The sequence below is a fragment of the Bactrocera latifrons genome, unplaced genomic scaffold, assembly GCF_001853355.1.
Source record: "Bactrocera latifrons isolate USDA-ARS-PBARC rearing strain unplaced genomic scaffold, ASM185335v1 scaffold_104, whole genome shotgun sequence".
NCBI classification, from domain to species: Eukaryota; Metazoa; Arthropoda; class Insecta; order Diptera; family Tephritidae; genus Bactrocera; species Bactrocera latifrons.
The window spans coordinates 936,794-949,444 of NW_017534453.1; the positions used below are offsets into that span (position 1 = coordinate 936,794).

Consider the following 12,651-nt stretch of genomic DNA (forward strand, 5'->3'; position numbering starts at 1 on the left):
CATTGTTTTTTTTAATTATGCCGCCATTTTTATCTCCCCTTGTGAAATATTTAACAATTTATATAAATTTTTGCCACACAGGTTTTGGTCGTCTTATTGGCTGGGGCTCGAATCAAAATTACCAGCTCGGTATGCCCGCAGGTCACACAGTGCAGAAGCCACATGAAATAGATCTCGGCGCACCAGTGCAACAATTTGTTTGTGGACCCGAGTCGACGCTGGTGCTCACCACCACGGGCAAGCTGTATTTTTCCGGTCATCTAAATGACTTTGTATTCTCACAATTTACCGAACTACAACAAAATCTCGGACCAACGGAGCAAATTATATTCATGCACATTTCGAAGACTAATGACATATTTATTGTGACCAATGCCGGCAGCATTTATCGCAGCATCGAATCGGTGCGTTCGAAAAGTCTAATATTTCAGCGATTCTACGACTATGATAGCGAAGAAAATGGACCGATTTGGAAATTGCTGAAGGGCTTTTCCTTCTATGCCGTGCTGACGAAAGCGAATAAGTTTTACACGACATTCTCGGAGAGCGGTCATCATTTGAAGACGTTTCGTGAGATTTCAAAATTCAAAAATTTACGTCTACTCGACGTGGCAGTGGGTAATAAGCATATATTGGTGCATGGCATACCGCGTTCATCAACGGTCCCAGCAAGCGTGAGCGGCAGCGCTGAACCACATCGTTTTGCGAGCCGAACCTTCGTAATGCCACCGACTTTGGTGAATGGAACGGGTGCTAAAGGCTGGAGTCAGGTGCACAGTGCAACAAAAGTTGAGAATAAAGATGGCGGCAAGGTTGAAGCAGAGGACACGAAGTTGGCGGATGCGAATAGTAATGTGATGCCGAATGGCGCAAATAATGAACCAATTGAAGTGGCAGTGGAAAAATCAGTAATCAAAACAGTTGCTGACGAACATAATGGAAATGTTAGTGAAACGAAGGCAGAAGTCACTAGGTCGACAAGCGCTACGAGTACAACAAAAGCAGATAAGCAAAAGACACAAGAAAAAGAACCGGACGCCGAGAAAAATATAGAGGTGAATCGCGTTGCGGAAAATAATGGCAACGTTATAAAACAAACCGAAACTAACGGTAATCTAGAGATGAGCGAAAGTGAACCCGCTAAGGAAGCCAAACATATATTAGCTGCTACAGAGGCTATGGTGCACAATGAGGCAAAATCACCGACGAACTCGATCAAATCTATTAGATCTATAAAATCGGCACATTCCGTTAAATTTTCGCCAACAGCGCTAAGCAAGAAGGCTTCGCCGGCAACCGATAAATTGCTACGACCACATACGCCTTACCCGGACAGCAGCACAACTTCGAGTACACCGACAACTATCAAGAAAACGACACCGTTGCGAAATTTCTCTTACGAAGCGGCAATGGATCATGATCATATTGATAGCACATCGCCTGTGCTGATGGATAGCTTGGAAAATATATCAGAAAGTACAGAAGGCGAAAGGGAGCAGAAAAACGGTAGGTTTCTCACATTAAAATTGAAATAATTTTAGATAAAACCAAAAACAAACGTTAGATCGACCTAAGGTCTATTATGCCCTCTCCTAAGTCACAACGACTTACTTAACCCTAGCATATTGATAAATTCCAATATACTCTTAGGTGCTTTTGAGACGATGTAATCCCTATTTGGAAACATGGATTCAAAGGCCATAATCCTATATCTACAGACTTCTGTGCAGTCACTTTGCAGGTGTTTTGGTGTTTCAGGCAACTGCTTCTTGAGCTTGCAATGGCCAGTGTAGAAGGCAACAAGTGAGTTTGTCCATTGTTAGGTTGATTACATATTTAAACCACTTAAGGTTGTAGCCATACATTAGCAACTTGGTATAGCAAATACCATAGAGTTGTTGCCAATATCCAAAGACCTCTGTTTGGAATATACTCGGAAAATTACCCATAGGTATGGGCTGAGTCAATTCCTCCGACGTTTTCGACTCACGGGTGTACCATTTGATTATACTTTTCCTAATTCTTAGTGAATTTCACACTTTTGGTAATGCTGTCCCCTGGAAGAAGAGTCAGTGGTATTTCGCCGCTTAAGTCCTTCATGATTACCTTACCTCTAACAAACCCTTCTGATGTCATTAGAAGCAGTGTCTGTTCTGCAACCCGACCGATTACTAGGTGAAGCGGTTTGAGATTCAGCATGACTTCAAGCGCCGCCGTTTGACATGTGCGCATGGCACACAACACGCGGATACAGGCGAGTCATTGCAGCTTCGATAGTTGAAGTCCTACCGAAGTATGCGCTGCTTTCGAGTCGCACAATCATGGCGTACAACCACCTGACAATCTTTGGCTTGGAACCGCAGGATTTACCAGCTACCTTACTTTAAGTAGATCTCTGATGTTTCCTTCTTGGTGTTACAAACTTTGAAGCAAACTGCAGGCTTATTTTTCTGTTTTTTAGCACTGGCCTCATCAGCTGTACTGCCATTTGAGGAGGACGAGCAGCTGACAGTGGAGATAAACACAACAACTGATCCGCTAAATAGTACTATTGTTGTAAATGAAATACGTTTTATAAATAATGGAGTGGATGTGACGGACAATGTAAAGGCGGCGTCGCTTGAACGAGAGGATACCGAGAGCACGCTCGACTCGTTAGAAGAGCAAGCGGAGCGCATAACTAGTAAATCTAATGAAACTCTAAATAATTTCAGTCAAGGTCATAACTCAGATGTGGAAGAGCTCGGTGGTGTCGGGGAGGAAATTAAAACAACAATGCAAAAAATTGAAGATAATGCCCAAAAGGTGACACATACAATGGGAATTAAAGTAGATGAAGCTGAAACGGCAGTAAAAAAAATAGTCGATTCAAAGTTAGAGAAGGTAAACGACGCAGCAAATGACGTAAAAGATGACTTGGCGCATAAAGCAGCACAAATAGATGAAGACATCAAAACGACAAAAACTGAGCTGAAAACAAACGCGGAAAAGGTGAGTGAAGTCATAACTAAAGAGATCAAAACGACAAAATCTGAGCTGAAAACAAACACGGAAAAGGTGGGTGAAACCATAACAGATAAAATGGAAAATGCAGCCAAAAAAGCCGCTACAGCAGCCACCGACGTGCGTGATACGGTAGAAACGGCGGCCAAAAATGCTGCGGCAGGTGCACGTGACGCTTTCGAAACGGTGGGTGACAACGCTAAGCGTGTGGCAAATGACACCAAGACAACAGTCGAAAGTATAAGCAACAGCGCAAAACGCGCAGCAACCGGTGCTAAAAACGCCGTCGGCAATGTTTTTATCAAAATGTCAGACGGCACTAAGGATGCGGTTGACTCTGTGGCTGCAAAAATCGCTAGCGAGGTGTCTGGTGCTAAAGAAAATATAAACACAATGTTTCAAAGCAAGACACTTAAACCCACGCCTGTGGAGGAAGATGCAGTGTCATCAGCGTCAGAGGCTGCATCCAAAGGTGGACTAAAAACTAATACAACCACCAATGGTGAGGATGATGAACGCACAACAGCATCCGTAAATTCCACGCAAAACTCTACTGGTAATCCCTTTGAAGGCAATAATCCATTTGAAAATGACGAATTTGACGATGTGGTTGAACGTGGTAAGAAAGCAATGCAGGAAGAGATCAACACTGTGCATCGACAAGTGGCTGAAGAGATAAAGGATACCGAGAAGGAAACAAGTAAAGTGCGCAAATTTTTCAGCGAAATGCGTGGTATATCTTGTCGCAATGAAAAATCGGTGGCAGTTGATGGTTAGTAAGTTAGCAACTATTATATGTACGCCTAATGCTAACTCAAGAAATATTTTGGCGTTATTTCAGATGATCCACCACGTTATTCTATAGAAGATAAGTATCCTACACCAGCACATCGTGACCGGGAGCAAAATAACACGTCAAAAGTATGCTCAATATTATAAATATTTTCGGCTAATCTTACACAGACTAAGATATTATGATTGCATTTTGATTTTGTTTACCTATAATTAAACAGTGACTTATAATACTGATATAAAATGGTTTAAATATATGCAATTTTACCTATTTTGTGGTTTTATTTCACTGAATCGCAAGTATTAGCTAAATCAACACAAATTGCATTAAACGTTTCTAACAAAATTTTGGCCAATCAGCTGTTTAGTGAAAATATGATGAAGTTAGCCGTTGTTGAAAAACGATAAGCAAAACCCGCAGGCCAAAATCTATACATAAACACATATTTAAGCAAAACTAATTTTTAAAATTATATTATATAATGTACCTATTTTTATAAATAAATTCAAAACACTGAATTTATATAAAATCTGCTACCGGTAAAAGTTGTACATTTATAAATTATGATAGGTATACATATGTGTGAACATACCATAAAAATGTTGGTGCCACGATTCCTCCTGAGTAACTAGTTTATTAGAAATATGACAGCAATAAAAAAGACAGTATTTTAATAAAACAAAAGTTAAAGACAAAATCAACCAATAATAATAAATGAATTGTTATTTATCGTTTTAGCGTCATTATTTATACAAATTATAGTAATATATGAAGCTGTAATAGCGCTAAACAAAAGGCAGTTTTGAAACTGCTTCTAATGAATATATGTATTTAAAGTTTTAACAAGCAACTCTGTAAGCGGGCTTTTTGTCTATCGATAACTACGTTAAGTTCATTAAGTTTGAGCTGGCAACACTTCGATTAACAAACAAACGTCAAAAGAAAATTGTGTGTGTCTGGTGCCTGCTAACGAAGAAAAAAAAAACTTAACTCAATTTTGTAACTTCATATTTTTTGTACGGAAGCAGAAAAGTTATCTATTTTTTGAAAATTTTCACATTCTTTATAAATGAAGTGCAAGAAACCTAAGCGGGCATAGGAAAGAATATTCATACAAGTATGGGAAAGGCATGAGATTTGCAAGTTGAAAAACTGGAAAGATGAATTAAAAAGGGGGGAAATTGGAGTCTATTTTCACTGCATGTCCTCGTCGTCAGGTAGTGCAAGAAGGTAGGTCAACAAAAAGGAGTGTTTTGAATATTAAATATATTTAATGCCAAAGGAAGTGTTGGCAGTGGTAAGGTGTAGTGAGCCTGCGGCAAACTATGCGAGCTGGTTGCGGTAAGCTTTAATGGATTTTTATGAGCCGATCGCGTTTTACAGTTGATGAATGGGGAAGTGAGTGTGTGTTCCTAACCTCAAAAAAGCAAAGTGTTCGTTAGGTGTATTGACAGCAACGAATATCGTCGGTATTATGTGTGAGTGTGTGCGCGCTGCTTATTGTTACGCGAACGGGGTACGGTCGGTGTGTTGAGATATGTAGTGAGCGTGCACGGTGCGGCGAACGTCTAAAGTGGTGATGGTCGCATCGACGACGTCAACGGCCGAAGTGGAAAAACTACTTCACAAATCGGGTTTGTTGAATATATATTCCTTGTTTTCTTATATTTTTTCGATTCGCCAAAAACGTGATTGTGGGTAATATATTGGAACTTTGATGAAAAAATGATCCCCACCTCCGGTAAGGGGTCGCGGTATGATGTTTTAGTATTTCATATACTCTTCTTTCCCTTCAGTCGTAATGTTATTCGATTTTGTGCACATGGTAGCGGTCACAGTGCGCTGTCATTTGTGCTGGTAAAAAACGTATGCCACTGCAGCATGCCGCGCGTATTTGGCATTCCATTCAAAGCATATGTAAATGCTTCCTCGCCGCAGTCACTTCAAAAAAATTTCTCAATGCTAAAATATAAGAAGTTAAAATTTCTCTATGCTAAAATATAAGCTGTTAATAATTTGTACGGCAATGATCACAATTTAACTTTGATCATTGTTGCTTACAACTAAAATTACTAAGCCACATGGTACAATGCGCAGCGCTGCTGACTTATCGTCGTCACCACTTAAGCGCCGTCATCACTGCCATACTCGCAACGCCTAACCTCGACGCACAACTTTGCTATATTGTAAATTCTTGTGGAGTTTTCATGGAGAAACACAATGTTATTAATATATGCAAAATAAATTATAAACAGGTCAAACGAAAAATGAGCCAAATCAAACTAATGAATATTAAACAATAATATTTTTTATACTTCACTGTCTTTCTGCCAATCGCTTTGTACATTAATATCTTAACAACAACGTGGCGCAAAGCGAGTCATCACTATGCAGCTTTTCTACTCTGCAACACGGCTGAGTTTTTTTGAAAAAGTTTTGCTGCAAGTGAATAAATATTTTCATAAAATATTATAAATCTAAACATAAATCATTACACTCTTTAATTATTTATTTATTTATTTTTTCAATGAAGCCTCTCTTCAATTTACACTAATCATAATTTTCATTGCAGATTTCGTAACCATATCCTCTCTGGCAAAATTCTTTTGCTAAACCCACAGTTTCTATGCGTATTCTCTTAAGAACCGATATGATATAAGTGGGTTTATAATAGAAAAAATAAGCCAACACACCTTATATCTCGCACTTAAATTACAATAAGATCAACCAGCCAAAACAAATAGCAACAAAATATTTATATATCCCAAAAATATATTTGACCTTAATTGGTAATATCGGCCTACCTGAACTCCTTCAGAGCTTGATTTCCGAAACTTGGCAGCAATGCACATAAAAAATTTACAACATGCCCATGCGGCTTCAGCCGCAATGGGAAATTGTGAGATTGTCATTGTGTCATCGTCGCCGAACAATGCTGCAGCGGGTGCCAACAATAATAACAACAATACTAATAGCAACAATAATAATGATAATAACAGCGGAGCCCATCATCAGCAGCAACAGCAATCCCAACAACAACAACAGCAGCACCAGGCCACAACTACAACAGAAATACCGATTCCGTTCAATATGCATCTAGCTGCTGCCAACACCGAAGCGCACGTCGCTGCTCAAGCGGCTGCCATGGCGGCGGCACAAGCGGCCGCTGCTCAGGCTGCCGCCGCTGAGCAGCAGCAAGCATCGGGTGGCAGTAACGGTGCAAATGCTACAACAATTTTGCAACAACATCCCTTAGCGCATCTGGTAGCGACAGCAGCGCATAGTCCAGCGTTGTCAGAGCATCACTTCGCTGCCGGTCGGGAAGTGGTTGCAAACGGCCACAGTGCGGGCAGCAGTACGAACGGTGGTGGAGGTGGTGGTGCCAACAGCAGCGGCAGTAGCGGTGGCGGTGGTGGCCATGAGAAACCCTTTCTCTGCAGCGTCTGCGATCGGCGGTTTCGACAATTAAGCACACTTACCAACCATGTGAAAATACATACCGGCGAGAAACCCTACAAATGTAACGTTTGTGATAAAACTTTTCGTCAATCGTCCACGCTAACGAATCACCTAAAAATACACACCGGCGAAAAACCATTTAATTGCACATATTGTCCGAAGAATTTCCGGCAATTAAGCACTCTAACAAATCATGTGAAAATCCATACAGGTATGTATTGCAATCATCATACATTTATGTCACGACAATAAAAATATTTATCCAAACGAGCTTCATATTAATATTAGTTTCTTCATATTGCAGGTGAGAAACCGTTCGAATGTGCCGTTTGTAAGAAACAATTCCGTCAATCAAGTACACTTAACAACCATATAAAGATACATGTTATGGACAAGGTGTACGTACCCGTTAAGATAAAGACCGAGGAGGAAGAAGGATGACTAGAGGACATGGTGATCGCTGGCGCACATCAACGGCCCGCGAATCATCATCGCAATGTGATCACAACCACAATACAAGCACCAGTAACAACAGCAGCAGCAGTGGCGGCCGCCGCCAATCATCATATACATCAACAACAACAACAACAGCAGCAGCAACAACAGCAACAGCACCAGCAATTACAACATAACCATACAAACAACAATCCGAACAATGGTAATACGATCATCGCTACCGCCGCTGCTCCGTCCAATGCAATCGAACATTTCAACGTAACATCAATTGGCGAATTGTCCAACGTGCAATTGAGCAGTATAAATGCACAGCTAGTGGGCGGCAGTGTCACACCCGAAGGTAATCTGGTGACAATGGGTGGCGTGGTCATCGGCCGTATACATTCGGCGTCTTTGCAAAGCAACGGACACACACTGCAACCGCAATTGCGTACAACAGCACAGCCGGCCACCAGAGAGGAACTGCAACAGTTGGGCGTGATCAAGGTGGAGTCCCCAGCTGCTGAGTTTCAAAATGAAGGATGAGTCGAGTACGAATTGCTGCTTGAGTATATGCTCAAGGAGGACGAGGAGGATTACGCAGCCGCTTGCAATGATAATAAATTGAATGCCAGCAGCGCCAGTGATGCTATTAAGGATGTTGGTGGTGGTGGCCACCGTAAGAGCGATGTTGTAGTGTGTGGTGATGCAGTTGGCAGTAGTGAAAGTGCTGGTAATTAAGATCGCTTACAAGTGCGTGTGGCATTCGCTAAGCGTAATTAAAGCAAGCATATTGAATTCGCGGTCGTAGTTATTGTTGCTATTGTTGCTAGTTATTTAAATGCAGATATCGAAAGTGAAGGAGAAAAGCATAATTAAAATCACCAATCATCATTAGTTTATTACAAAAACTGCTGTTGTTGTCAACCTATAATCATCAACGCCATCAAATTTKAAAATGTAATAAAGTGACATTCTCTTAAACTCCAAAAGTAAAAAAAAAAAAAATGCAAACCTATAACAAAATCATGACACTTGCTCATACACACATATGTACATACATACAGTGCTTCAACTGATATGGGATTGTGTACGCTTTTCGAAACTCAAAAAAAAAAAAAAAAACTCAAACTCTAATTTAAATTCACACAATTAATGCAAATAATAATATTGAACACAACCGTTTCAAATAAATAAGGAAAATTATGAAAATCAAAGAAAAAACAAACCTCTATAGCCGTTAAGACAGAAAGTTGTAGCCGCAAACATGATAAAAATATCTAAAAAAAAAAACAAGAGAATTAACAAAAGCGAGTAAAACTAAAATTAATTTAAATAATTATAGGGGAAATTACTATTTTATGGGGGTTAGTTAAAACAAAAACAAAAAAAAATTAAAGCACAAACTGCTGCAAAATATATTTTACCGTATACATTTTGAGTAGTATTCGTTATGAAATTGGTTATAAATTCTGTTAGTTATTAGTTGCGTAACGGCACTAAGCGCGAAACATGCTTTTCGGTTACTTTAAAATCATGTTTTAGTACGAAAGCCACATGTCCGGCTTGTATGTGTRTGTGTGTGTCTGTCTGTCTGTCTGTATGCGACATAGTTTAGCAGCGTTTAATTAACTAAGCACTTATTGCGTTCCACACACTCCTACATACATRCATATGTTTATATGTTTAATTCTAATATAAATAGTTAATGAAAAAATCGCATTAAGTGGAAATTATGACAATAAGCTCATAAAGTAATTACACGCATATTTGTTGTTGGACAGCACCTGCTTACACAATGCACCGTGCAGAATTTATAGCGAAAATCATAGCTTATATTGTGGCACTAACTCGAAAACATATATGGTGGAGTAATACATGTAATTTAAATTCATTATAATGACCTATTTTGTATTTTAGTTTAATATTAATAATTCACAGCAAATGAGACTTATTTGTACTTGAAGCTTAACACAACTATTTTTAGGTTATAACACTTAAACGAAATCGAAGTGGCGGCGCAGCAGCATACAGTGCTGTTAATGATGAACTCGCTTTATGTTTATTATAATTTTTTATTTTATTTTTCTATTTTTATTTTTTTATTTTTTTGGCTAAAAACAAACTAAATTTGTGCTGAACACTTGTTTGAATTGTATGAAACAAAACCTTAAAATAAGATCAACTTTTAATTTATTACTAAGTTTAGACTGTAAAGTTTATTGAATTTTTTGTAGTTATAAAGTTAACATGTTTTCCACTACTTTTGTTGGTTAATTGAAATTATTATAAATTATTTCATATATACATGTTTAAAATGGCGTTTAGAGGCGCAGTGGAAACGTAAATGCTATTATATATTATCGATGTTTTATTTGAAAATAAGCGAAATGTAAATGAAACTAAAAAAAAAAAAAAGAAAAACGAGAAATACAATTTTCTATATATTTTATATAAATTTTAATTTTCCAAACAAAACAAATTGCCATTAGGGATTACATGCTAAAGTCAAGTAAAAAGGTGAAGCGTGGCTGGCAGGCAGTTGTTGTTAATATCTTATGTGGAGAATAAAGTTGAAAATGAGTTTATGAAAATGATTGCGAATTTCTAAGAAATTGTTTATATATTGTTTATAAGTAGGAAATATTTATGTGCATAACTGTAAGAATATCTGCAAAAAAGGAACAAAATAAGTTTACGCCGCCTACAATACTACTTATGTATATTCGGTCTCCTGGAGAAAAAGCTTAAGTTTTCGTTCAAAAAAAAAAAAAAGAATTTACAATTGCGAAAATCACTTTCATTCAAAATGAGTGCGCGAAAATTGCTTATATTTAACAACAACACACCTTTCGGTCTGTAAATTATACGCTTTATTTTATAGCGCTGGTTTAATGTATGACACATAGTGTTATGAACTTTTAAAAAGTTGCCGCGCATGTGTCACAGCTGAACGTTTTGCATTGTAGATATGTGTGTATGTGAGTGGCAGTGGCGTCAAGCGCTTGGCAATTGCAACAAGTCATTTATAGCGAGTGAGCGTGCATTGCTTGAAAAAAGGAAAGGAAAAAAAAAACAACAAAAAAACAAAAACTAAAAACGGAATTCAAAGCAGCTTACATAGTTAGTATTAGTTTGAAAACTAAAGCGTATCATAATTATATATGCAAGTATGTGTGTATATGCAAATTGAAAATATTTTTATGAATTTCCATGTATTACACGCATACATTGGCATAAATGAAAGTCTGTAAAAAGCTAAAACACACACACACATGAAAACCAATAACCAATCAATTAAGAAAGAAAGTAAAACAGCAAAAAAAGAAAAGAAATCATTATAACGGTATTTATAAATTTTGTTGTACTGTGTATTGTAAGTTAAGCGTGAGGAGAGAAGCAACTTCTATGGCATTGCTGCCCGCATACTGCATACTTATAACACACACACACACACATAGAAGAGGAAAGACTAGTAATTTCGTTTAGGCGTACTCGAAAATTACGTTTAGTTGTCAGCTCTTTTGACTTTGTGATCGTCAAAGGAATTGACCAAACTGAAACTGATAATAATATCTAATAATAATAACTTATTATAACAATTATTATTTAATGGTGGGCGTAGAGTTGCACTAACTAGCACTGCGTTGCCCAAAATGTTTTCCTTTAATTTTGTATAAATAAAATATAAACAAATATAAACAAAAAATACAATTAAACAAAAAACAAAAAAAAAAACATAAAAGTTACTTTAGACAATTGCTTGTAAACATAATTACACATACGTTTTAAGTGCGAAGACATGTATTTATGTATATGTTAATATTCTAGTTTTTGATTGTAAACAAAAAGATACTTTTGAGACTTCATATATAAAAAGCTTACATGCAAAGATTGCACACTTCCACTGGGTTTTCATTTATGCCGTAACTAAGTTTTAGCGCAAAAATATTGGAAATTTTCTTTTATTATTCATGATTTGGATTTTAGTACATTATTTTATTCGAAATTATGTTTTAATGTCAAAAATATGGGAAATTTAAAAATTTTCAATTTTTCTGACTTTTTGGATTCGATTAGAATAATATTTTATTCCGAAAATCATTTATTTATAAGTATTAGCGAAAAAAATTAAAAATATAGAGTTTTATCTATGGTTTTGATTCTGGCGCAATAATTAAAAGAAACATATGTATAAAAAAATGGTTTTTATTATGTTTTGGATCCTGTTAGAATTCCATTTTAATCGCAAACTAAGTTATAGCGCAAAAATTGGAGGGAAGGTATTAAACATGCACTTTATGATTTCGCTGGAGAAATTTTAGAAAATATTTAGGCACGAATGTATTCTTGAGGGTCTTGTATTTCATTTTTATTTTCTTTATTTTTATTATTTATATATATTTTTGCTTTAATTTTTTTTTCAAACGGAACCGGTAAGCGGAATGGGTAAGCGATCAAGTGGATTTGCTTAAAAATGAGTATTAGAATGCATCTAAATGGTTTTTCGTACTAATTTTAGAAAAATTTTGTAAAAAATGCATAAAAAAACTGCGTTTTTACTTGCTTCACGGAAGCGACATATTTCTTTTCTAAATTTCTTTGCATACTTTTAGGTAAGTTGAGGGAATATGCAACTTTTTCTAAATACTTTATTCTGATTGAATTTTTTTTGACTACTTTTTAATGATGGAGAGCAAGTCTTTTTCATTTGTAACTACAGTTATGGAATAAGGAGATTAAAGAAATCCGTTTTGTACACGACAGCTTTTAGATTCTTTCAAAGCTCCAAGCATTTTATTTACAAGTTGGTTTATATACGGAGAGTTTTGTTGTTGCTGCATCGGTTAAATATTGTAAAATTAAATTTGATTTTGCAAAATAATAATTTTCTTTCATATTTCATATAGTAAAAATAGTTTTATTTGAAAATAGAGAAATTTTTGAAATTAAATTTGATT

General features: G+C 36.8%; 4 protein-coding genes across 5 annotated transcripts in view; 3 read left to right on the forward strand and 1 right to left on the reverse strand.

Annotated features, from left to right (window-relative positions):
- LOC108968827 (X-linked retinitis pigmentosa GTPase regulator) overlaps positions 1-3,980 on the forward strand; it is a 12,024-nt gene extending 8,044 nt beyond the window's left edge. The window contains exons 4-6 of the mRNA XM_018933125.1: positions 82-1,506; positions 2,462-3,775; positions 3,845-3,980. Coding sequence (XP_018788670.1) covers positions 82-1,506; positions 2,462-3,775; positions 3,845-3,942 — 2,837 coding nt within the window. The 3' untranslated portion in view covers positions 3,943-3,980. The remainder of the gene's footprint in view (positions 1-81; positions 1,507-2,461; positions 3,776-3,844) is intronic.
- The window catches only part of LOC108969089, a 34,934-nt gene extending 30,783 nt beyond the window's left edge, over positions 1-4,151 (reverse strand). Inside the window, exon 1 of the mRNA XM_018933598.1 lies at positions 4,064-4,151. The gene's annotated coding sequence lies outside the window, so the exon portion shown is untranslated. The remainder of the gene's footprint in view (positions 1-4,063) is intronic.
- Positions 4,152-4,742: 591 nt separating this feature from the next.
- Positions 4,743-7,781, forward strand: LOC108969230 (adult enhancer factor 1). Of its 2 annotated transcripts, none has more exons than XM_018933826.1 (3): positions 4,743-5,026; positions 6,369-7,466; positions 7,560-7,781. In XM_018933826.1, exons 2-3 carry the CDS (start codon positions 6,641-6,643, stop codon positions 7,694-7,696), a joined length of 963 nt encoding a protein of 320 aa, XP_018789371.1. In that variant the 5' UTR covers positions 4,743-5,026; positions 6,369-6,640; the 3' UTR covers positions 7,697-7,781. The 2 variants fall into 2 exon arrangements, with proteins under 2 accessions (XP_018789371.1, XP_018789379.1); XM_018933834.1 differs by lacking the exon at positions 4,743-5,026 and adding an exon at positions 5,324-5,430.
- Positions 7,683-8,983, forward strand: LOC108969245 (transcription activator MSS11-like). Its single transcript, XM_018933847.1, has one exon. It carries the CDS (start codon positions 7,706-7,708, stop codon positions 8,234-8,236), a length of 531 nt encoding a protein of 176 aa, XP_018789392.1. The 5' UTR covers positions 7,683-7,705; the 3' UTR covers positions 8,237-8,983.
- The last annotated feature ends 3,668 nt before the right edge of the window (positions 8,984-12,651 follow it).

What these genes read in the sequence shown, in the direction of transcription:
- LOC108969230 (XM_018933826.1), top strand. Translation starts at nt 6,641, where the DNA reads ATGCACATAAAAAATTTACAACATGCCCATGCGGCTTCAGCCGCAATG. An exon ending in TCATGTGAAAATCCATACAG is followed by an intron (nt 7,467 to 7,559) that starts GTATGTATTGCA and finishes TTCATATTGCAG; the next exon opens with GTGAGAAACCGTTCGAATGT.
- LOC108969245 (XM_018933847.1), top strand. Translation starts at nt 7,706, where the DNA reads ATGGTGATCGCTGGCGCACATCAACGGCCCGCGAATCATCATCGCAAT.